Genomic DNA, 24,580 nt, shown 5'->3' with positions numbered 1-24,580 from the left:
ATATACATGTCATACACCCTAATACTGCCATACACTATATATACATGTAATACACACTATATACACCTAATACCTCCATACACTATATATACATGTAATACACCCTAATACTAACACCTAATACCTCCATACACTATATATACATGTAATACACCCTAATACTAACACCTAATACCTCCATACACTATATATACATGTAATACACCCTAATACTAACACCTAATACCTCCATACACTATATATACATGTAATACACCCTAATACTAACACCTAATACCTCCATACACTATATATACATGTAATACACCCTAATACTAACACCTAATACCTCCATACACTATATATACATGTAATACACCCTAATACTAACACCTAATACCTCCATACACTATATATACATGTAATACACCCTAATACTAACACCTAATACCTCCATACACTATATATACATGTAATACACCCTAATACTAACACCTAATACCCCATACACTATATATACATGTAATACACCCTAATACTAACACCTAATACCTCCATACACTATATATACATGTAATACACCCTAATACTAACACCTAATACCTCCATACACTATATATACATGTAATACACCCTAATACTAACACCTAATACCTCCATACACTATATATACATGTAATACACCCTAATACTAACACCTAATACCTCCATACACTATATATACATGTAATACACCCTAATACTAACACCTAATACCTCCATACACTATATATACATGTAATACACCCTAATACTAACACCTAATACCTCCATACACTATATATACATGTAATACACCCTAATACTAACACCTAATGCCTCCATACACTATATATACATGTAATACACCCTAATACTAACACCTAATACCTCCATACACTATATATACATGTAATACACCCTAATACTAACACCTAATACCTCCATACACTATATATACATGTAATACACCCTAATACTAACACCTAATACCCCCACACACTATATATACATGTAATACATCCTAATACTCACTCCTAATACCCCCATACACTATATATACATGTAATATACCCTAATACTAACACCTAATACCTCCATACACTATATATACATGTAATACATCCTAACAATCCTAACAATCACACGAAGCACTGCGCGTGCGCACTGACCCCTGAGCTCCGGGGTCAGCGCATCTGCGCACAACAGTTCAGGCGTAGTGCGCTTGCGTAGATCACACTATGGCGCATGCGCAGGACAGTCGGGGTAGCAGTGCGCACGCGCCGAGCTCCGCGCCGCTCGTGCAGGCTCCTTACAACGGGAAGTTGTGATTCGGCCCGAGGAGCAGCGGCGGCAGCAGCAGCACGGGGGACGCAGCACGGGCGCGCCGGGGAGGACTGAGCAGACGGTGACGTCATCAGTGTGATGTCATTGCCCTCCCGCGGGTGAGGAGTCTGGTTGTCGGCGGCGGCCATGACGTCAGAGAAGAAGATGGCGGAGGCGGGGCGCTCTGACAATAAGAACACGCTGAAGAAGACCAAGTTTGACCTGCGCATCGTGCAGGGTTACCTGGTGCGGGCCGGGGAGGTGCGCCCCCTGCTGTCTATCCCGGTGCCGGAGCTGGACGAGCGGCTGTGCACCTTCATCCGGACGCACCGCAAGCCGGATGGCTCCGAGTATGAGGCGGGGACGCTGCGCGGGATCCTGGGCAGCCTGGACCGACACTTCGAGAGGAGCGGCTACCCCCACGCCATCTACCGCTCCAAGGAGACCAAATTCACCAAGACGGTGAGCGCCATGCGTGAGCGCCAGTCCTACCTGCGCAGCCGCCCCCCAGGAGCCCCTCCCGGGCAGCAGGCAGAGCCCCTCAGCGAGCGCGACATTGAGCGTCTGTACGCCAGCGGCGCCATCGGCCTGCACAGCCCCACCGCTCTCCTGCACATGCTCTTCTTCAACATGGGCCTGCACTTCAGCCTGCGCACCCTGGAGCAGCACGCCCTGCGCTGGGGAGACATCGCCCTCAAGTCTGACCCCCAGGGCAGGAAGTACCTGGAGCACACCAAGAAGCTGAGCGCCGGGCGTGGCCGCCAGCACCCCGCACACACCATGAGGATGCAGATCTACGAGAGCCCCGAGCAGCCCGACCGCGACGTGGTCAAAGCCTACGAGAAGTACAGCACCGAGCGCCCCGACAAGATGAGGGCCAAGGACTCGCCCTTCTACCTCACCCCACAGCCCGACCACCGCCCCGGCTACGCACGATGGTTCAAGAACCTGCCCGTGGGCGAGGCCCGGATCAGGGGCATCATGAAGCACCTCAAGATGGCCGCCGGCCTGACGCCTCAACCCAAGAGGGAGGACGAGGAGGCGGGGGAGGGGGTGAACGGCTGCACCAGCAACGGCCACGACATGAAGAAGGAGGGTAAGAACTACCAGAGCGGCTGATAACAGAGAGCACTGGCTGCAGGGGAGGGTCGTCATGTCCTCCACTCATCACTAATTCTCTTCCCTACAGAGGAGGAGGCGCCGTGCAGAGACGTGGGCTGCGGGAGCCCCAACATCAAGGAGGAGTGGGAGGAGCCCGCAGACATGTGCCCCGAGGAGAAGACCCTCATACCGGGGAGGGTGAGTGACCGCCACGTCCTGCAGTATCACCAGCACAATAGTGAGTGCATCATCCTGTGTTATACCCCAGAGCTGCACTCACTATTCTGCTGCTGGTGCAGTCACTGTGTACATACATGACATTACTTATCCTGTACTGATCCTGAGTTACATCCTGTATTATACCCCAGAGCTGCACTCACTATTCTGCTGCTGGTGCAGTCACTGTGTACATACATGACATTACTTATCCTGTACTGATCCTGAGTTACATCCTGTATTATACCCCAGAGCTGCACTCACTATTCTGCTGCTGGTGCAGTCACTGTGTACATACATGACATTACTTATCCTGTACTGATCCTGAGTTACATCCTGTATTATACTCCAGAGCTGCACTCACTATTCTGCTGCTGGTGCAGTCACTGTGTACATACATGACATTACTTATCCTGTACTGATCCTGAGTCACATCCTGTATTATACCCCAGAGCTGCACTCACTATTCTGCTGCTGGTGCAGTCACTGTGTACATACATGACATTACTTATCCTGTACTGATCCTGAGTCACATCCTGTATTATACCCCAGAGCTGCACTCACTATTCTGCTGCTGGTGCAGTCACTGTGTACATACATGACATTACTTATCCCGTACTGATCCTGAGTTACATCCTGTATTATACCCCAGAGCTGCACTCACTATTCTGCTGCTGGTGCAGTCACTGTGTACATACATGACATTACTTATCCCGTACTGATCCTGAGTCACATCCTGTATTATACCCCAGAGCTGCACTCACTATTCTGCTGCTGGTGCAGTCACTGTGTACATACATGACATTACTTATCCCGTACTGATCCTGAGTCACATCCTGTATTATACCCCAGAGCTGCACTCACTATTCTGCTGCTGGTGCAGTCACTGTGTACATACATGACATTACTTATCCTGTACTGATCCTGAGTTACATCCTGTATTATACCCCAGAGCTGCTCTCACTATTCTGCTGCTGGTGCAGTCACTGTGTACATACATGACATTACTTATCCTGTACTGATCCTGAGTTACATCCTGTATTATACCCCAGAGCTGCACTCACTATTCTGCTGCTGGTGCAGTCACTGTGTACATACATGACATTACTTATCCTGTACTGATCCTGAGTTACATCCTGTATTATACCCCAGAGCTGCACTCACTATTCTGCTGCTGGTGCAGTCACTGTGTACATACATGACATTACTTATCCTGTACTGATCCTGAGTTACATCCTGTATTATACCCCAGAGCTGCACTCACTATTCTGCTGCTGGTGCAGTCACTGTGTACATACATGACATTACTTATCCTGTACTGATCCTGAGTTACATCCTGTATTATACCCCAGAGCTGCACTCACTATTCTGCTGCTGGTGCAGTCACTGTGTACATACATGACATTACTTATCCTGTACTGATCCTGAGTCACATCCTGTATTATACCCCAGAGCTGCACTCACTATTCTGCTGCTGGTGCAGTCACTGTGTACATACATGACATTACTTATCCTGTACTGATCCTGAGTTACATCCTGTATTATACCCCAGAGCTGCACTCACTATTCTGCTGCTGGTGCAGTCACTGTGTACATACATGACATTACTTATCCTGTACTGATCCTGAGTTACATCCTGTATTATACCCCCAGAGCTGCACTCACTATTCTGCTGCTGGTGCAGTCACTGTACATACATGACATTACTTCTCCTGTACTGATCCTGAGTTACATCCTGTATTATACTCCAGAGCTGCACTCACTATTCTGCTACTGGTGCAGTCACTGTGTACATACATGACATTACTTATCCTGTACTGATCCTGAGTTACATCCTGTATTATACCCCAGAGCTGCACTCACTATTCTGCTGCTGGTGCAGTCACTGTGTACATACATGACATTACTTATCCTGTACTGATCCTGAGTTACATCCTGTATTATACTCCAGAGCTGCACTCACTATTCTGCTACTGGTGCAGTCACTGTGTACATACATGACATTACTTATCCTGTACTGATCCTGAGTTACATCCTGTATTATACCCCAGAGCTGCACTCACTATTCTGCTGCTGGTGCAGTCACTGTGTACATACATGACATTACTTATCCTGTACTGATCCTGAGTTACATCCTGTATTATACCCCAGAGCTGCTCTCACTATTCTGCTACTGGTGCAGTCACTGTGTACATACATGACATTACTTATCCTGTACTGATCCTGAGTTACATCCTGTATTATACCCCAGAGCTGCACTCACTATTCTGCTGCTGGTGCAGTCACTGTACATACATGACATTACTTATCCTGTACTGATCCTGAGTTACATCCTGTATTATACCCCAGAGCTGCACTCACTATTCTGCTGCTGGTGCAGTCACTGTGTACATACATGACATTACTTATCCTGTACTGATCCTGAGTTACATCCTGTATTATACCCCAGAGCTGCACTCACTATTCTGCTGCTGGTGCAGTCACTGTGTACATACATGACATTACTTATCCCGTACTTATCCTGAGTTACATCCTGTATTATACTCCAGAGCTGCACTCACTATTCTGCTGCTGGTGCAGTCACTGTACATACATGACATTACTTATCCTGTACTGATCCTGAGTTACATCCTGTATTATACCCCAGAGCTGCACTCACTATTCTGCTGCTGGTGCAGTCACTGTGTACATACATGACATTACTTATCCTGTACTGATCCTGAGTTACATCCTGTATTATACCCCAGAGCTGCTCTCACTATTCTGCTGCTGGTGCAGTCACTGTGTACATACATGCCATTACTTATCCTGTACTGATCCTGAGTTACATCCTGTATTATACCCCAGAGCTGCACTCACTATTCTGCTGCTGGTGCAGTCACTGTGTACATACATGACATTACTTATCCTGTACTGATCCTGAGTTACATCCTGTATTATACTCCAGAGCTGCACTCACTATTCTGCTGCTGGTGCAGTCACTGTACATACATGACATTACTTATCCTGTACTGATCCTGAGTTACATCCTGTATTATACCCCAGAGCTGCACTCACTATTCTGCTGCTGGTGCAGTCACTGTGTACATACATGACATTACTTATCCTGTACTGATCCTGAGTTACATCCTGTATTATACCCCAGAGCTGCACTCACTATTCTGCTGCTGGTGCAGTCACTGTGTACATACATGACATTACTTATCCTGTACTGATCCTGAGTTACATCCTGTATTATACCCCAGAGCTGCACTCACTATTCTGCTGCTGGTGCAGTCACTGTGTACATACATGACATTACTTATCCTGTACTGATCCTGAGTTACATCCTGTATTATACTCCAGAGCTGCACTCACTATTCTGCTGCTGGTGCAGTCACTGTACATACATGACATTACTTATCCTGTACTGATCCTGAGTTACATCCTGTATTATACCCCAGAGCTGCACTCACTATTCTGCTACTGGTGCAGTCACTGTGTACATACATGACATTACTTATCCTGTACTGATCCTGAGTTACATCCTGTATTATACCCCAGAGCTGCTCTCACTATTCTGCTGCTGGTGCAGTCACTGTGTACATACATGCCATTACTTATCCTGTACTGATCCTGAGTTACATCCTGTATTATACCCCAGAGCTGCACTCACTATTCTGCTGCTGGTGCAGTCACTGTGTACATACTTGACATTACTTATCCTGTACTGATCCTGAGTTACATCCTGTATTATACTCCAGAGCTGCACTCACTATTCTGCTGCTGGTGCAGTCACTGTGTACATACATGCCATTACTTATCCTGTACTGATCCTGAGTTACATCCTGTATTATACCCCAGAGCTGCACTCACTATTCTGCTGCTGGTGCAGTCACTGTGTACATACTTGACATTACTTATCCTGTACTGATCCTGAGTTACATCCTGTATTATACCCCAGAGCTGCACTCACTATTCTGCTGCTGGTGCAGTCACTGTGTACATACATGACATTACTTATCCTGTACTGATCCTGAGTTACATCCTGTATTATACCCCAGAGCTGCACTCACTATTCTGCTGCTGGTGCAGTCACTGTGTACATACATGACATTACTTATCCTGTACTGATCCTGAGTTACATCCTGTATTATACCCCAGAGCTGCACTCACTATTCTGCTGCTGGTGCAGTCACTGTGTACATACATGACATTACTTATCCTGTACTGATCCTGAGTTACATCCTGTATTATACCCCAGAGCTGCACTCACTATTCTGCTGCTGGTGCAGTCACTGTGTACATACATGACATTACTTATCCTGTACTGATCCTGAGTTACATCCTGTATTATACCCCAGAGCTGCACTCACTATTCTGCTGCTGGTGCAGTCACTGTGTACATACATGACATTACTTATCCTGTACTGATCCTGAGTTACATCCTGTATTATACCCCAGAGCTGCACTCACTATTCTGCTGCTGGTGCAGTCACTGTGTACATACATGACATTACTTATCCTGTACTGATCCTGAGTTACATCCTGTATTATACCCCAGAGCTGCACTCACTATTCTGCTGCTGGTGCAGTCACTGTGTACATACATGACATTACTTATCCTGTACTGATCCTGAGTTACATCCTGTATTATACCCCAGAGCTGCACTCACTATTCTGCTGCTGGTGCAGTCACTGTGTACATACATGACATTACTTATCCTGTACTGATCCTGAGTTACATCCTGTATTATACCCCAGAGCTGCACTCACTATTCTGCTACTGGTGCAGTCACTGTGTACATACATGACATTACTTATCCTGTACTGATCCTGAGTTACATCCTGTATTATACTCCAGAGCTACACTCACTATTCTGCTGCTGGTGCAGTCACTGTGTACATACATGACATTACTTATCCTGTACTGATCCTGAGTTACATCCTGTATTATACTCCAGAGCTGCACTCACTATTCTGCTGCTGGTGCAGTCACTGTGTACATACATGACATTACTTATCCTGTACTGATCCTGAGTTACATCCTGTATTATACCCCAGAGCTGCACTCACTATTCTGCTACTGGTGCAGTCACTGTGTACATACATGACATTACTTATCCTGTACTGATCCTGAGTTACATCCTGTATTATACCCCAGAGCTGCACTCACTATTCTGCTGCTGGTGCAGTCACTGTGTACATACATGACATTACTTATCCTGTACTGATCCTGAGTTACATCCTGTATTATACCCCAGAGCTGCACTCACTATTCTGCTACTGGTGCAGTCACTGTGTACATACATGACATTACTTATCCTGTACTGATCCTGAGTTACATCCTGTATTATACCCCAGAGCTGCACTCACTATTCTGCTGCTGGTGCAGTCACTGTGTACATACATGACATTACTTATCCTGTACTGATCCTGAGTTACATCCTGTATTATACCCCAGAGCTGCACTCACTATTCTGCTGCTGGTGCAGTCACTGTGTACATACATGACATTACTTATCCTGTACTGATCCTGAGTTACATCCTGTATTATACCCCAGAGCTGCACTCACTATTCTGCTGCTGGTGCAGTCACTGTGTACATACATGACATTACTTATCCTGTACTGATCCTGAGTTACATCCTGTATTATACCCCAGAGCTGCACTCACTATTCTGCTACTGGTGCAGTCACTGTGTACATACATGACATTACTTATCCTGTACTGATCCTGAGTTACATCCTGTATTATACTCCAGAGCTACACTCACTATTCTGCTGCTGGTGCAGTCACTGTGTACATACATGACATTACTTATCCTGTACTGATCCTGAGTTACATCCTGTATTATACTCCAGAGCTGCACTCACTATTCTGCTGCTGGTGCAGTCACTGTGTACATACATGACATTACTTATCCTGTACTGATCCTGAGTTACATCCTGTATTATACCCCAGAGCTGCACTCACTATTCTGCTACTGGTGCAGTCACTGTGTACATACATGACATTACTTATCCTGTACTGATCCTGAGTTACATCCTGTATTATACCCCAGAGCTGCACTCACTATTCTGCTGCTGGTGCAGTCACTGTGTACATACATGACATTACTTATCCTGTACTGATCCTGAGTTACATCCTGTATTATACCCCAGAGCTGCACTCACTATTCTGCTGCTGGTGCAGTCACTGTGTACATACATGACATTACTGATCCTGTACTGATCCTGAGTTACATCCTGTATTATACCCCAGAGCTGCACTCACTATTCTGCTACTGGTGCAGTCACTGTACATACATGACATTACTTATCCTGTACTGATCCTGAGTTACATCCTGTATTATACTCCAGAGCTGCACTCACTATTCTGCTGCTGGTGCAGTCACTGTGTACATACATGACATTACTTATCCTGTACTGATCCTGAGTTACATCCTGTATTATACTCCAGAGCTGTACTCACTATTCTGCTGCTGGTGCAGTCACTGTGTACATACATGACATTACTGATCCTGTACTGATCCTGAGTTACATCCTGTATTATACTCCAGAGCTGCACTCACTATTCTGCTGGTCTCTTACAGGGTGTGGTGACGTTCCAAGATGTGGCTGCATATTTCTCGGCTAAGGACTGGCTGGTTCTTCAGGACTGGCAGAAGGAGCTGTACAAGAATGTAATGCGGGAGATTCACGCTGCACTGGAGGGCATGGGTAAGAATTCGCCCCCTGATAATGTGTATGGGGGGGGGGAATGTGTCCTGGGGTGTAGGTGCCATCTTGGTGACGTTCATTGTGTTTCCTCCTCCGAACGCAGGATATAAGATTATAAATGGAGACGTCCTTCTGAAGATCAAAGCTGAGGATCAGGACAAGGGCCCAGAGCCAGGACCTGGTGAGTGTGTGGGGCCCCCTGGTGGAGAAGGCGTCTGAGTACATGAAGCTGTTCTCTTATCTCTGTCCCTTTATGTCGTCACAACAGTTTGCAGTGCAGCAATCTCCCCCGACATCTTAATGAGGGTCCGACACGACGAAGGAGAAGCGGAGGAGGATCAGGACACCTCCAGCCCCAGTGAGTAGATCAGTCCCAGCCAGAGCTGCAGTCACTATTCTCTGACATCACCAGTGCATGACGAGGAGGGTCTGTCCAGCAGTGCTCATACATATCATCTACATGTTCTGTAACGCAGGGTTCACCTACTCTTTTCTCTGAATTATCTGTAAAGACGCTAAATGATTGTACCAGTAGTGATGGCTATAAACGCATCGGCTTCATCTCTAGAAGTAAGAAGTAAGATTCTCTACTTATGCAAAAGATTCCTAAAAGATGCAGGAGCTTAGTCTGGCCTCTCCTATCTCACATCACACAGCTCAGCATGGTACAGCTCAATTCCTGCCTCATTCATGCTCCTCTCCTCTCACATCAGACAGCTCAGCGTGGTACAGCCCAATTCCTGCCTCATTCATGCTCCTCTACTTCCATCTCACATCAGGCAGCTCAGTGTGGTACAGCCCAATTCCTGCCTCATTCATGCTCCTCTACTCCCATCTCACATCAGGCAGCTCAGTGTGGTACAGCCCAATTCCTGCCTCATTCATGCTCCTCTACTCCCATCTCACATCAGGCAGCTCAGTGTGGCACAGCCCAATTCCTGCCTCATTCATGCTACTCTCCTCCCATCTCACATCAGGCAGCTCAGCGTGGTACAGCTCAATTCCTGCCTCATTCATGATCCTCTCCTCCCCTCCTATCTCACATCAGACAGCTCAGCGTGGTACAGCTCAATTCCTGCCTCATTCAGGCTCCTCTCCTCCTATCTCACATCAGACAGCTCAGCATGGTACAGCCTAATTCCTGCCTCATTCATTCATTCTCCTCTCCTCCTGTCTCACATCAGACAGCTCAGCGCGGTACAGCCCAATTCCTGCCTCATTCATGCTCCTCTCCTCCCATCAGATAGCTCAGCATGGTACAGCCCAATTCCTGCCTCATTCATGCTACTCTCCTCCCATCTCACATCAGACAGCTCAGCATGGTACAGCTCAATTCCTGCCTTAGTCATGCTCCTCTCATCTCACATCAGACAGCTCAGCGTGGTACAGCCCAATTCCTGCCTCATTCATGCTCCTCTCCTCCCATCAGACAGCTCAGCATGGTACAGCCCAATTCCTGCCTCATTCATGCTCCTCTCCTCCCATCAGACAGCTCAGCATGGTACAGCTCAATTCCTGCCTAATTCATGCTCCTCTCCTCCCATTTCACATCAGACAGCTCAGCGTGGTACAGCCCAATTCCTGCCTCATTCATGCTCCTCTCCTCCCATCAGATAGCTCAGCATGGTACAGCCCAATTCCTGCCTCATTCATGCTCCTCTCCTCCCATCAGACAGCTCAGCATGGTACAGCCCAATTCCTGCCTCATTCATGCTACTCTCCTCCCATCTCCCATCAGACAGCTCAGCATGGTACAGCCCAATTCCTGCCTCATTCATGCTCCTCTCCTCCCATCAGACAGCTCAGCATGGTACAGCTCAATTCCTGCCTCATTCATGCTCCTCTCCTCCCATTTCACATCAGACAGCTCAGCATGGTACAGCTCAATTCCTGCCTCATTAATGCTCCTCTCCTCCCATCAGATAGCTCAGCATGGTACAGCTCAATTCCTGCCTTAGTCATGTTCCTCTCCTCCCATCAGACAGCTCAGCATGGTACAGCTCAATTCCTGCCTCATTCATGCTCCTCTCCTCTCTCACATCAGACAGCTCAGCGTGGTACAGCCCAATTCCTGCCTCATTAATGCTCCTCTCCTCCCATCAGATAGCTCAGCATGGTACAGCTCAATTCCTGCCTTAGTCATGCTCCTCTCCTCCCATCAGACAGCTCAGCATGGTACAGCCTAATTCCTGCCTCATTCATTCTCCTCTCCTCCTGTCTCACATCAGACAGCTCAGCGTGGTACAGCCCAATTCCTGCCTCATTTATGCTCCTCTCCTCCCATTAGATAGCTCAGCATGGTACAGCTCAATTCCTTCCTTAGTCATGCTCCTCTCATCTCACATCAGACAGCTCAGCGTGGTACAGCCCAATTCCTGCCTCATTCATGCTCCTCCTATCTCACATCAGACAGCTCAGCGTGGTACAGCCCAATTCCTGCCTTAGCCATGCTCCTCTCCTCCTATCTCACATCAGACAGCTCAGTGTGGTACAGCCCAATTCCTGCCTCATTCATGCTACTCTCCTCCCATCTCCCATCAGACAGCTCAGCATGGTACAGCCCAATTCCTGCCTCATTCATGCTCCTCTCCTCCCATCAGACAGCTCAGCATGGTACAGCTCAATTCCTGCCTAATTCATGCTCCTCTCCTCCCATTTCACATCAGACAGCTCAGCATGGTACAGCCCAATTCCTGCCTCATTAATGCTCCTCTCCTCCCATCAGATAGCTCAGCATGGTACAGCTCAATTCCTGCCTTAGTCATGCTCCTCTCCTCCCATCAGATAGCTCAGCATGGTACAGCTCAATTCCTGCCTCATTCATGCTCCTCTCCTCTCTCACATCAGACAGCTCAGCGTGGTACAGCCCAATTCCTGCCTCATTCAGGCTCCTCTCCTCTCACACATCAGACAGCTCAGCATGGTACAGCCTAATTCCTGCCTCATTCATTCTCCTCTCCTCCTGTCTCACATCAGACAGCTCAGCGTGGTACAGCCCAATTCCTGCCTCATTCATGCTCCTCTCCTCCCATCAGATAGCTCAGCATGGTACAGCCCAATTCCTGCCTCATTCATGCTCCTCTCCTCCCATTTCACATCAGACAGCTCAGCATGGTACAGCTCAATTCCTGCCTCATTAATGCTCCTCTCCTCCCATCAGATAGCTCAGCATGGTACAGCTCAATTCCTGCCTTAGTCATGCTCCTCTCCTCCCATCAGACAGCTCAGCATGGTACAGCTCAATTCCTGCCTCATTCATGCTCCTCTCCTCCCATCAGACAGCTCAGCATGGTACAGCTCAATTCCTGCCTCATTCATGCTCCTCTCCTCTCTCACATCAGACAGCTCAGCGTGGTACAGCCCAATTCCTGCCTTAGTCATGCTCCTCTTCTCCTATCTCACATCAGACAGCTCAGCATGGTACAGCTCAATTCCTGCCTCATTCATTCTCATCTCACATCAGACAGCTCAGCGTGGTACAGCTTAATTCCTGCCTTGGTCATGCTCCTCTCCTCCTATCTCACATCAGACAGCCAAGACTTATACTGCTCATTTTCTGCCTCTTTCATGCCCCTCCTTGGGCCGCATGTCCTTTCTCCCTGTCTTCTAGTATACAGCCCAGTTTGATACAGTTAAGTTCCTGCCTGTCAAGCCCCTCCCTCAGCCACGCCTCCTTTCCTCCTGTCTCACAGCAGACAGTTCAGTGTAATAAGCTCAATCCCTGCCGTAGTTAAGCCCCTCCACGGCCAATCTTCCACTATTCCTATCTCACAGCAGCCAGCTCATAGTGATGCTGCTTCATCTCTCCCTCAGTCACAGCCCTCCTCTAACCAGGCCTTCACCTCCAGTGATTGTAACGCTCGCGCACCACTCTCCCTCTCCCTTCTGTGTATGTAGATAAAAGTAAAGATCTTGTGATAAATCTCTGTGGATCAGTAAAGGAGCCGAATCTCCTGGCATAACAGAAGCTGTGCAGTGTGACTGGCGGGGGAGCAGAGCTGTGCTAGTACATGTGAGATCCCGGCAGCGGAGCACATGAGACCATGTGCTAGGGAACGCCTCTCAGGCAGACGTCTGATGGAGAAGAGGCCGCAATATGGAAATAATGTCTGCGATACAAGAGAATCGCTCTGCAAAATCAGATAAATGCGTCTTATTGTACTACACAAACCACCAGCCCCGCAGCATTATACCCAGTCACATGTATAACATCTCCTATGGTTCTGGTGTCATTGTAAAGAAGCAGATTTTGCCTTCCTTGGTTCTGTGATCTGTTGCACCAGACAGTGAAGCTCCTCACACACTCGCAGCGTCCGACCCGATGGCTGACAGCCAGGAGTGATGGGACGTGTAGCGTACGGGCCGGCGGGTCCTGCCTGCACACGCTGCGAGTGTATGAGGAGCCTTCGAGGAAACGCTGTGCAGCTTTTACTTATATTCGCTTTCACCACCTCATTACATGGAGATTATCTGTAGGGGCGGCTGCACAGATTCAGGGGCGCTTTGAATTATCTTTGTAGCCTCCACAGTTGCGGAGCTCTCAGTCCCAGTATCTGACCATTGTAATCTGTGTTCTGTCAGGGAGGAGGGGCTGGAGGCGTGTATTATGCTAATCTCCCGTACTGTCCAATCAGTGGCAGACATTCTGTGATCTCTACGCATCCAGATGCAGCGTTCATACATTATGTTTACATTCTGCTAATACTCAGGTAACATTGCGTTTACACCGTGTTTACAAACGCACATGCAATGTAAAGGTCGTGTAAATGTGATGTAACTGCAATATAAATGCAAACACAATGGGGGTCATTTACTAAGGGCCCAAATCGCTTTTTTTACCCGAATATTTCCGATTTGCGCCTGCACATGATGGAAATCGGGGGGGCGTGGCCGTAAGAAAACCCAACGGATTCGGAAAAAACGCTGTATATAAATAAGTGTGTTGCTTGACACGCACTTACCTTCACTCAGCCCGGCTCGGTGAACTTCAGTGCACTCAGATGGAATTCAGTGCAGCAGCGACACCTGGTGGACGTCGGAGGAAATGCCTTAGTGAATCCCAGCCGGACCTGAATCCTCCACAGAGAACGCGCCGCTGGATCGCGACAGGACCGGGTAAGTAAATCTGCCCCAATGTGACACAAACATCACATAAACGCAGATGCAACATAAATGCGACTGAAGTGACACGTAAACGCGATGCAAATGTCACATAAATGTAAACGCGATGCAAATGTCACATAAATGTAAACGCGATGCAAATGTCACATAAATGTAAACGCGATTGCTACAAAAACACAAATGCGTTGAGACTCCACCTAGGTGTAAAGGCAACACAAATGTGGAATAAAGGCCGTGCTATCGCCACGTAAACTTAAAGATGGCTGAAATGCATGCGACATGTCAACCGAAACGGCACATGACCGCAATCGCAACGCAATCGGCAAATGCAAAGTTTGTGCAAACGCCATGTAATGTGAATGTTATATAAACACCGAGACGTCACGCTTTATGGTTACATCACTTATGCGGTAACGTTTGAGGTGACATCATGCTGTCGTATTGCGTTTGTGGTAACGTGGCTTTTGCTTTCTCATTGGGCGGATGTTCCGTTTTACGTCACATTGTGTTTTATGTTAACGCAATGTAAACAGAATATTACAGAATGTGTGTGAACACGGCCTTAAGATGAGCATAGAGAAATAAACCCTGCTCATCGCAGCTTCTCTGACATTGCCTGCGCCTGATTGGACAGTATGAGAGAAGATTTGCATAAGTCACGCCTCCAGTTCAAGCCCCAGCTCCTCCTCTCTGATAGAACACAGATTACAATGGTCAGATACTGGGACTGAGAGCTCCACCACTGTGTCCCTGCATCTGTGTAGCCGCCCCTACAGTATGGCGGTAATCTCCTGGTGTCAGGTGGTGACGGGTCCTCTGCATACTGCACTCCCTGTTCTATAACATTCTGACTCCAGTCACATCCAGAGCAGCAGCACTGATTGAGCTGTGATTACAGGTATCCCGGGGTTTGATCCAGACCTTTCCCTGTGGGCATCAAAGGAAGACGCAGGAGCTCCAGAGGAAGGCAAGGAGTGCACCCCACCCACTGATGAAGGTAGGTACATGACCCAGCAGGGGGTGACCAGGAGAGGTGATCGTCTCCAGCCTCATACACAATGTATCATGTGCTTTTCCCTGTCCTATGGGATAACCTCAGACCCAGAACTAAAATAAAAACCTAACCCCGTGTAATAGTGCGTGAGCGTGCGGCAGGGGAGGTGAGGACAGGGCTCACGGGTCTCCGGACCCCAGTAACACATTGTAAAACACCTTACACTGCTACACTGGGGGAGGAGCCATCACACCCCCGGGGGAGGAGCCATCACACCCCCGGGGGAGGAGCCATCACACCCCCGGGGGAGGAGCCATCACACCCCCGGGGGAGGAGCCATCACACCCCCGGGGGAGGAGCCATCACACCCCCGGGGGAGGAGCCATCACACCCCCGGGGGAGGAGCCATCACACCCCCGGGGGAGGAGCCATCACACCCCCGGGGGAGGAGCCATCACACCCCCGGGGGAGGAGCCATCACACCCCCGGGGGAGGAGCCATCACACCCCCGGGGGAGGAGCCATCACACCCCCGGGGGAGGAGCCATCACACCCCCGGGGGAGGAGCCATCACACCCCCGGGGGAGGAGCCATCACAGTAAAAATTTCACTGATAATAACAATAAGAAGCATGACATGTGTATTGTTCCCCCGTAAGTCCCGATCTATCAAGATAATTATTATAATGTTGTTTTTATAAATGAGCACGAGGTCGTAGAGTCCCCAAAATGGTAAAAATGAGACCATCACATCCTCACCCGGCTCCTAACCCCAAAGTATGAAAAGTGTCAGAAGATGTAAAGAAAATTAGGAATTACTAAAACCTAAAGAATACAGGGAGGGAGAAAGACATAATTACAGCCCACAGGAAAATGGGGTAAGAGGCGATCATTGCCTCCCATTACCCGGCCTGGAACACGGAAAACAAAGCTCCGTACACAAAAAAGGGGAAGGAAGGGGTTAAATCTAGATAGTGTGGGTCCTGTCTGCAGGGGGCATCATGTGACCGCGCCCCTCGTGTCCTCCCGGGGTCTCGCCCCTCGTGTCCTCCCGGGGTCTCGCCCCTCGTGTCCTCCCGGGGTCGTGTCCTCCCGGGGTCTCCCGCTCCCGCCCTCGTGTCCTCCCGGGGTCTCCCGCTCCCGCCCTCGTGTCCTCCCGGAGTCTCGCCCCTCGTGTCCTCCCGGAGTCTCGCCCCTCGTGTCCTCCCGGAGTCTCGCCCCTCGTGTCCTCCCGGAGTCTCGCCCCTCGTGTCCTCCCGGAGTCTCGCCCCTCGTGTCCTCCCGGAGTCTCGCCCCTCGTGTCCTCCCGGAGTCTCGCCCCTCGTGTCCTCCCGGAGTCTCGCCCCTCGTGTCCTCCCGGAGTCTCGCCCCTCGTGTCCTCCCGGAGTCTCGCCCCTCGTGTCCTCCCGGAGTCTCGCCCCTCGTGTCCTCCCGGAGTCTCGCCCCTCGTGTCCTCCCGGAGTCTCGCCCCTCGTGTCCTCCCGGAGTCTCGCCCCTCGTGTCCTCCCGGAGTCTCGCCCCTCGTGTCCTCCCGGAGTCTCGCCCCTCGTGTCCTCCCGGAGTCTCGCCCCTCGTGTCCTCCCGGAGTCTCGCCCCTCGTGTCCTCCCGGAGTCTCGCCCCTCGTGTCCTCCCGGAGTCTCGCCCCTCGTGTCCTCCCGGAGTCTCGCCCCTCGTGTCCTCCCGGAGTCTCGCCCCTCGTGTCCTCCCGGAGTCTCGCCCCTCGTGTCCTCCCGGAGTCTCGCCCCTCGTGTCCTCCCGGAGTCTCGCCCCTCGTGTCCTCCCGGAGTCTCGCCCCTCGTGTCCTCCCGGAGTCTCGCCCCTCGTGTCCTCCCGGAGTCTCGCCCCTCGTGTCCTCCCGGAGTCTCGCCCCTCGTGTCCTCCCGGAGTCTCGCCCCTCGTGTCCTCCCGGAGTCTCGCCCCTCGTGTCCTCCCGGAGTCTCGCCCCTCGTGTCCTCCCGGAGTCTCGCCCCTCGTGTCCTCCCGGAGTCTCGCCCCTCGTGTCCTCCCGGAGTCTCGCCCCTCGTGTCCTCCCGGAGTCTCGCCCCTCGTGTCCTCCCGGAGTCTCGCCCCTCGTGTCCTCCCGGAGTCTCGCCCCTCGTGTCCTCCCGGAGTCTCGCCCCTCGTGTCCTCCCGGAGTCTCGCCCCTCGTGTCCTCCCGGAGTCTCGCCCCTCGTGTCCTCCCGGAGTCTCGCCCCTCGTGTCCTCCCGGAGTCTCGCCCCTCGTGTCCTCCCGGAGTCTCGCCCCTCGTGTCCTCCCGGAGTCTCGCCCCTCGTGTCCTCCCGGAGTCTCGCCCCTCGTGTCCTCCCGGAGTCTCGCCCCTCGTGTCCTCCCGGAGTCTCGCCCCTCGTGTCCTCCCGGAGTCTCGCCCCTCGTGTCCTCCCGGAGTCTCGCCCCTCGTGTCCTCCCGGAGTCTCGCCCCTCGTGTCCTCCCGGAGTCTCGCCCCTCGTGTCCTCCCGGAGTCTCGCCCCTCGTGTCCTCCCGGAGTCTCGCCCCTCGTGTCCTCCCGGAGTCTCGCCCCTCGTGTCCTCCCGGAGTCTCGCCCCTCGTGTCCTCCCGGAGTCTCGCCCCTCGTGTCCTCCCGGAGTCTCGCCCCTCGTGTCCTCCCGGAGTCTCGCCCCTCGTGTCCTCCCGGAGTCTCGCCCCTCGTGTCCTCCCGGAGTCTCGCCCCTCGTGTCCTCCCGGAGTCTCGCCCCTCGTGTCCTCCCGGAGTCTCGCCCCTCGTGTCCTCCCGGAGTCTCGCCCCTCGTGTCCTCCCGGAGTCTCGCCCCTCGTGTCCTCCCCGGAGTCTCGCCCCTCGTGTCCTCCCGGAGTCTCGCCCCTCGTGTCCTCCCGGAGTCTCGCCCCTCGTGTCCTCCCGGAGTCTCGCCCCTCGTGTCCTCCCGGAGTCTCGCCCCTCGTGTCCTCCCGGAGTCTCGCCCCTCGTGTCCTCCCGGAGTCTCGCCCCTCGTGTCCTCCCGGAGTCTCGCCCCTCGTGTCCTCCCGGAGTCTCGCCCCTCGTGTCCTCCCGGAGTCTCGCCCCTCGTGTCCTCCCGGAGTCTCGCCCCTCGTGTCCTCCCGGAGTCTCGCCCCTCGTGTCCTCCCGGAGTCTCGCCCCTCGTGTCCTCCCGGAGTCTCGCCCCTCGTGTCCTCCCGGAGTCTCGCCCCTCGTGTCCTCCCGGAGTCTCGCCCCTCGTGTCCTCCCGGAGTCTCGCCCCTCGTGTCCTCCCGGAGTCTCGCCCCTCGTGTCCTCCCGGAGTCTCGCCCCTCGTGTCCTCCCGGAGTCTCGCCCCTCGTGTCCTCCCGGAGTCTCGCCCCTCGTGTCCTCCCGGAGTCTCGCCCCTCGTGTCCTCCCGGAGTCTCGCCCCTCGTGTCCTCCCGGAGTCTCGCCCCTCGTGTCCTCCCGGAGTCTCGCCCCTCGTGTCCTCCCGGAGTCTCGCCCCTCGTGTCCTCCCGGAGTCTCGCCCCTCGTGTCCTCCCGGAGTCTCGCCCCTCGTGTCCTCCCGGAGTCTCGCCCCTCGTGTCCTCCCGGAGTCTCGCCCCTCGTGTCCTCCCGGAGTCTCGCCCCTCGTGTCCTCCCGGAGTCTCGCCCCTCGTGTCCTCCCGGAGTCTCGCCCCTCGTGTCCTCCCGGAGTCTCGCCCCTCGTGTCCTCCCGGAGTCTCGCCCCTCGTGTCCTCCCGGAGTCTCGCCCCTCGTGTCCTCCCGGAGTCTCGCCCCTCGTGTCCTCCCGGAGTCTCGCCCCTCGTGTCCTCCCGGAGTCTCGCCCCTCGTGTCCTCCCGGAGTCTCGCCCCTCGTGTCCTCCCGGAGTCTCGCCCCTCGTGTCCTCCCGGAGTCTCGCCCCTCGTGTCCTCCCGGAGTCTCGCCCCTCGTGTCCTCCCGGAGTCTCGCCCCTCGTGTCCTCCCGGAGTCTCGCCCCTCGTGTCCTCCCGGAGTCTCGCCCCTCGTGTCCTCCCGGAGTCTCGCCCCTCGTGTCCTCCCGGAGTCTCGCCCCTCGTGTCCTCCCGGAGTCTCGCCCCTCGTGTCCTCCCGGAGTCTCGCCCCTCGTGTCCTCCCGGAGTCTCGCCCCTCGTGTCCTCCCGGAGTCTCGCCCCTCGTGTCCTCCCGGAGTCTCGCCCCTCGTGTCCTCCCGGAGTCTCGCCCCTCGTGTCCTCCCGGAGTCTCGCCCCTCGTGTCCTCCCGGAGTCTCGCCCCTCGTGTCCTCCCGGAGTCTCGCCCCTCGTGTCCTCCCGGAGTCTCGCCCCTCGTGTCCTCCCGGAGTCTCGCCCCTCGTGTCCTCCCGGAGTCTCGCCCCTCGTGTCCTCCCGGAGTCTCGCCCCTCGTGTCCTCCCGGAGTCTCGCCCCTCGTGTCCTCCCGGAGTCTCGCCCCTCGTGTCCTCCCGGAGTCTCGCCCCTCGTGTCCTCCCGGAGTCTCGCCCCTCGTGTCCTCCCGGAGTCTCGCCCCTCGTGTCCTCCCGGAGTCTCGCCCCTCGTGTCCTCCCGGAGTCTCGCCCCTCGTGTCCTCCCGGAGTCTCGCCCCTCGTGTCCTCCCGGAGTCTCGCCCCTCGTGTCCTCCCGGAGTCTCGCCCCTCGTGTCCTCCCGGAGTCTCGCCCCTCGTGTCCTCCCGGAGTCTCGCCCCTCGTGTCCTCCCGGAGTCTCGCCCCTCGTGTCCTCCCGGAGTCTCGCCCCTCGTGTCCTCCCGGAGTCTCGCCCCTCGTGTCCTCCCGGAGTCTCGCCCCTCGTGTCCTCCCGGAGTCTCGCCCCTCGTGTCCTCCCGGAGTCTCGCCCCTCGTGTCCTCCCGGAGTCTCGCCCCTCGTGTCCTCCCGGAGTCTCGCCCCTCGTGTCCTCCCGGAGTCTCGCCCCTCGTGTCCTCCCGGAGTCTCGCCCCTCGTGTCCTCCCGGAGTCTCGCCCCTCGTGTCCTCCCGGAGTCTCGCCCCTCGTGTCCTCCCGGAGTCTCGCCCCTCGTGTCCTCCCGGAGTCTCGCCCCTCGTGTCCTCCCGGAGTCTCGCCCCTCGTGTCCTCCCGGAGTCTCGCCCCTCGTGTCCTCCCGGAGTCTCGCCCCTCGTGTCCTCCCGGAGTCTCGCCCCTCGTGTCCTCCCGGAGTCTCGCCCCTCGTGTCCTCCCGGAGTCTCGCCCCTCGTGTCCTCCCGGAGTCTCGCCCCTCGTGTCCTCCCGGAGTCTCGCCCCTCGTGTCCTCCCGGAGTCTCGCCCCTCGTGTCCTCCCGGAGTCTCGCCCCTCGTGTCCTCCCGGAGTCTCGCCCCTCGTGTCCTCCCGGAGTCTCGCCCCTCGTGTCCTCCCGGAGTCTCGCCCCTCGTGTCCTCCCGGAGTCTCGCCCCTCGTGTCCTCCCGGAGTCTCGCCCCTCGTGTCCTCCCGGAGTCTCGCCCCTCGTGTCCTCCCGGAGTCTCGCCCCTCGTGTCCTCCCGGAGTCTCGCCCCTCGTGTCCTCCCGGAGTCTCGCCCCTCGTGTCCTCCCGGAGTCTCGCCCCTCGTGTCCTCCCGGAGTCTCGCCCCTCGTGTCCTCCCGGAGTCTCGCCCCTCGTGTCCTCCCGGAGTCTCGCCCCTCGTGTCCTCCCCCGCTCGTGTCCTCCCGGAGTCTCGCCCCTCGTGTCCTCCCGGAGTCTCGCCCCTCGTGTCCTCCCGGAGTCTCGCCCCTCGTGTCCTCCCGGAGTCTCGCCCCTCGTGTCCTCCCGGAGTCTCGCCCCTCGTGTCCTCCCGGAGTCTCGCCCCTCGTGTCCTCCCGGAGTCTCGCCCCTCGTGTCCTCCCGGAGTCTCGCCCCTCGTGTCCTCCCGGAGTCTCGCCCCTCGTGTCCTCCCGGAGTCTCGCCCCTCGTGTCCTCCCGGAGTCTCGCCCCTCGTGTCCTCCCGGAGTCTCGCCCCTCGTGTCCTCCCGGAGTCTCGCCCCTCGTGTCCTCCCGGAGTCTCGCCCCTCGTGTCCTCCCGGAGTCTCGCCCCTCGTGTCCTCCCGGAGTCTCGCCCCTCGTGTCCTCCCGGAGTCTCGCCCCTCGTGTCCTCCCGGAGTCTCGCCCCTCGTGTCCTCCCGGAGTCTCGCCCCTCGTGTCCTCCCGGAGTCTCGCCCCTCGTGTCCTCCCGGAGTCTCGCCCCTCGTGTCCTCCCGGAGTCTCGCCCCTCGTGTCCTCCCGGAGTCTCGCCCCTCGTGTCCTCCCGAGTCTCGCCCCTCGTGTCCTCCCGGAGTCTCGCCCCTCGTGTCCTCCCGGAGTCTCGCCCCTCGTGTCCTCCCGGAGTCTCGCCCCTCGTGTCCTCCCGGAGTCTCGCCCCTCGTGTCCTCCCGGAGTCTCGCCCCTCGTGTCCTCCCGGAGTCTCGCCCCTCGTGTCCTCCCGGAGTCTCGCCCCTCGTGTCCTCCCGGAGTCTCGCCCCTCGTGTCCTCCCGGAGTCTCGCCCCTCGTGTCCTCCCGGAGTCTCGCCCCTCGTGTCCTCCCGGAGTCTCGCCCCTCGTGTCCTCCCGGAGTCTCGCCCCTCGTGTCCTCCCGGAGTCTCGCCCCTCGTGTCCTCCCGGAGTCTCGCCCCTCGTGTCCTCCCGGAGTCTCGCCCCTCGTGTCCTCCCGGAGTCTCGCCCCTCGTGTCCTCCCGGAGTCTCGCCCCTCGTGTCCTCCCGGAGTCTCGCCCCTCGTGTCCTCCCGGAGTCTCGCCCCTCGTGTCCTCCCGGAGTCTCGCCCCTCGTGTCCTCCCGGAGTCTCGCCCCTCGTGTCCTCCCGGAGTCTCGCCCCTCGTGTCCTCCCGGAGTCTCGCCCCTCGTGTCCTCCCGGAGTCTCGCCCCTCGTGTCCTCCCGGAGTCTCGCCCCTCGTGTCCTCCCGGAGTCTCGCCCCTCGTGTCCTCCCGGAGTCTCGCCCCTCGTGTCCTCCCGGAGTCTCGCCCCTCGTGTCCTCCCGGAGTCTCGCCCCTCGTGTCCTCCCGGAGTCTCGCCCCTCGTGTCCTCCCGGAGTCTCGCCCCTCGTGTCCTCCCGGAGTCTCGCCCCTCGTGTCCTCCCGGAGTCTCGCCCCTCGTGTCCTCCCGGAGTCTCGCCCCTCGTGTCCTCCCGGAGTCTCGCCCCTCGTGTCCTCCCGGAGTCTCGCCCCTCGTGTCCTCCCGGAGTCTCGCCCCTCGTGTCCTCCCGGAGTCTCGCCCCTCGTGTCCTCCCGGAGTCTCGCCCCTCGTGTCCTCCCGGAGTCTCGCCCCTCGTGTCCTCCCGGAGTCTCGCCCCTCGTGTCCTCCCGGAGTCTCGCCCCTCGTGTCCTCCCGGAGTCTCGCCCCTCGTGTCCTCCCGGAGTCTCGCCCCTCGTGTCCTCCCGGAGTCTCGCCCCTCGTGTCCTCCGGAGTCTCGCCCCTCGTGTCCTCCCGGAGTCTCGCCCCTCGTGTCCTCCCGGAGTCTCGCCCCTCGTGTCCTCCCGGAGTCTCGCCCCTCGTGTCCTCCCGGAGTCTCGCCCCTCGTGTCCTCCCGGAGTCTCGCCCCTCGTGTCCTCCCGGAGTCTCGCCCCTCGTGTCCTCCCGGAGTCTCGCCCCTCGTGTCCTCCCGGAGTCTCGCCCCTCGTGTCCTCCCGGAGTCTCGCCCCTCGTGTCCTCCCGGAGTCTCGCCCCTCGTGTCCTCCCGGAGTCTCGCCCCTCGTGTCCTCCCGGAGTCTCGCCCCTCGTGTCCTCCCGGAGTCTCGCCCCTCGTGTCCTCCCGGAGTCTCGCCCCTCGTGTCCTCCCGGAGTCTCGCCCCTCGTGTCCTCCCGGAGTCTCGCCCCTCGTGTCCTCCCGGAGTCTCGCCCCTCGTGTCCTCCCGGAGTCTCGCCCCTCGTGTCCTCCCGGAGTCTCGCCCCTCGTGTCCTCCCGGAGTCTCGCCCCTCGTGTCCTCCCGGAGTCTCGCCCCTCGTGTCCTCCCGGAGTCTCGCCCCTCGTGTCCTCCCGGAGTCTCGCCCCTCGTGTCCTCCCGGAGTCTCGCCCCTCGTGTCCTCCCGGAGTCTCGCCCCTCGTGTCCTCCCGGAGTCTCGCCCCTCGTGTCCTCCCGGAGTCTCGCCCCTCGTGTCCTCCCGGAGTCTCGCCCCTCGTGTCCTCCCGGAGTCTCGCCCCTCGTGTCCTCCCGGAGTCTCGCCCCTCGTGTCCTCCCGGAGTCTCGCCCCTCGTGTCCTCCCGGAGTCTCGCCCCTCGTGTCCTCCCGGAGTCTCGCCCCTCGTGTCCTCCCGGAGTCTCGCCCCTCGTGTCCTCCCGGAGTCTCGCCCCTCGTGTCCTCCCGGAGTCTCGCCCCTCGTGTCCTCCCGGAGTCTCGCCCCTCGTGTCCTCCCGGAGTCTCGCCCCTCGTGTCCTCCCGGAGTCTCGCCCCTCGTGTCCTCCCGGAGTCTCGCCCCTCGTGTCCTCCCGGAGTCTCGCCCCTCGTGTCCTCCCGGAGTCTCGCCCCTCGTGTCCTCCCGGAGTCTCGCCCCTCGTGTCCTCCCGGAGTCTCGCCCCTCGTGTCCTCCCGGAGTCTCGCCCCTCGTGTCCTCCCGGAGTCTCGCCCCTCGTGTCCTCCCGGAGTCTCGCCCCTCGTGTCCTCCCGGAGTCTCGCCCCTCGTGTCCTCCCGGAGTCTCGCCCCTCGTGTCCTCCCGGAGTCTCGCCCCTCGTGTCCTCCCGGAGTCTCGCCCCTCGTGTCCTCCCGGAGTCTCGCCCCTCGTGTCCTCCCGGAGTCTCGCCCCTCGTGTCCTCCCGGAGTCTCGCCCCTCGTGTCCTCCCGGAGTCTCGCCCCTCGTGTCCTCCCGGAGTCTCGCCCCTCGTGTCCTCCCGGAGTCTCGCCCCTCGTGTCCTCCCGGAGTCTCGCCCCTCGTGTCCTCCCGGAGTCTCGCCCCTCGTGTCCTCCCGGAGTCTCGCCCCTCGTGTCCTCCCGGAGTCTCGCCCCTCGTGTCCTCCCGGAGTCTCGCCCCTCGTGTCCTCCCGGAGTCTCGCCCCTCGTGTCCTCCCGGAGTCTCGCCCCTCGTGTCCTCCCGGAGTCTCGCCCCTCGTGTCCTCCCGGAGTCTCGCCCCTCGTGTCCTCCCGGAGTCTCGCCCCCTCGTGTCCTCCCGGAGTCTCGCCCCTCGTGTCCTCCCGGAGTCTCGCCCCTCGTGTCCTCCCGGAGTCTCGCCCCTCGTGTCCCTCCCGGAGTCTCGCCCCTCGTGTCCTCCCGGAGTCTCGCCCCTCGTGTCCTCCCGGAGTCTCGCCCCTCGTGTCCTCCCG

General features: G+C 56.1%; 1 protein-coding gene across 1 annotated transcript in view; it reads left to right on the top strand.

The window, feature by feature from the left end:
• The first annotated feature begins 1,229 nt into the window (after nucleotides 1-1,229).
• LOC140122994 (uncharacterized protein KIAA1958-like) overlaps nucleotides 1,230-24,580 on the top strand; it is a 48,668-nt gene continuing 25,317 nt past the window's right edge. Inside the window, exons 1-6 of the mRNA XM_072144244.1 lie at nucleotides 1,230-2,419; nucleotides 2,513-2,622; nucleotides 9,215-9,341; nucleotides 9,445-9,522; nucleotides 9,610-9,699; nucleotides 15,361-15,459. Of these exons, the coding sequence (XP_072000345.1) occupies nucleotides 1,471-2,419; nucleotides 2,513-2,622; nucleotides 9,215-9,341; nucleotides 9,445-9,522; nucleotides 9,610-9,699; nucleotides 15,361-15,459 (1,453 nt within the window). The 5' untranslated portion in view covers nucleotides 1,230-1,470. The remainder of the gene's footprint in view (nucleotides 2,420-2,512; nucleotides 2,623-9,214; nucleotides 9,342-9,444; nucleotides 9,523-9,609; nucleotides 9,700-15,360; nucleotides 15,460-24,580) is intronic.

This window comes from Engystomops pustulosus, chromosome 3, assembly GCF_040894005.1.
Source record: "Engystomops pustulosus chromosome 3, aEngPut4.maternal, whole genome shotgun sequence".
Taxonomy (NCBI): Eukaryota; Metazoa; Chordata; class Amphibia; order Anura; family Leptodactylidae; genus Engystomops; species Engystomops pustulosus.
Note: the sequence above shows the minus strand (reverse complement) of the source record. Positions and strands in the feature narration are given on the sequence as shown.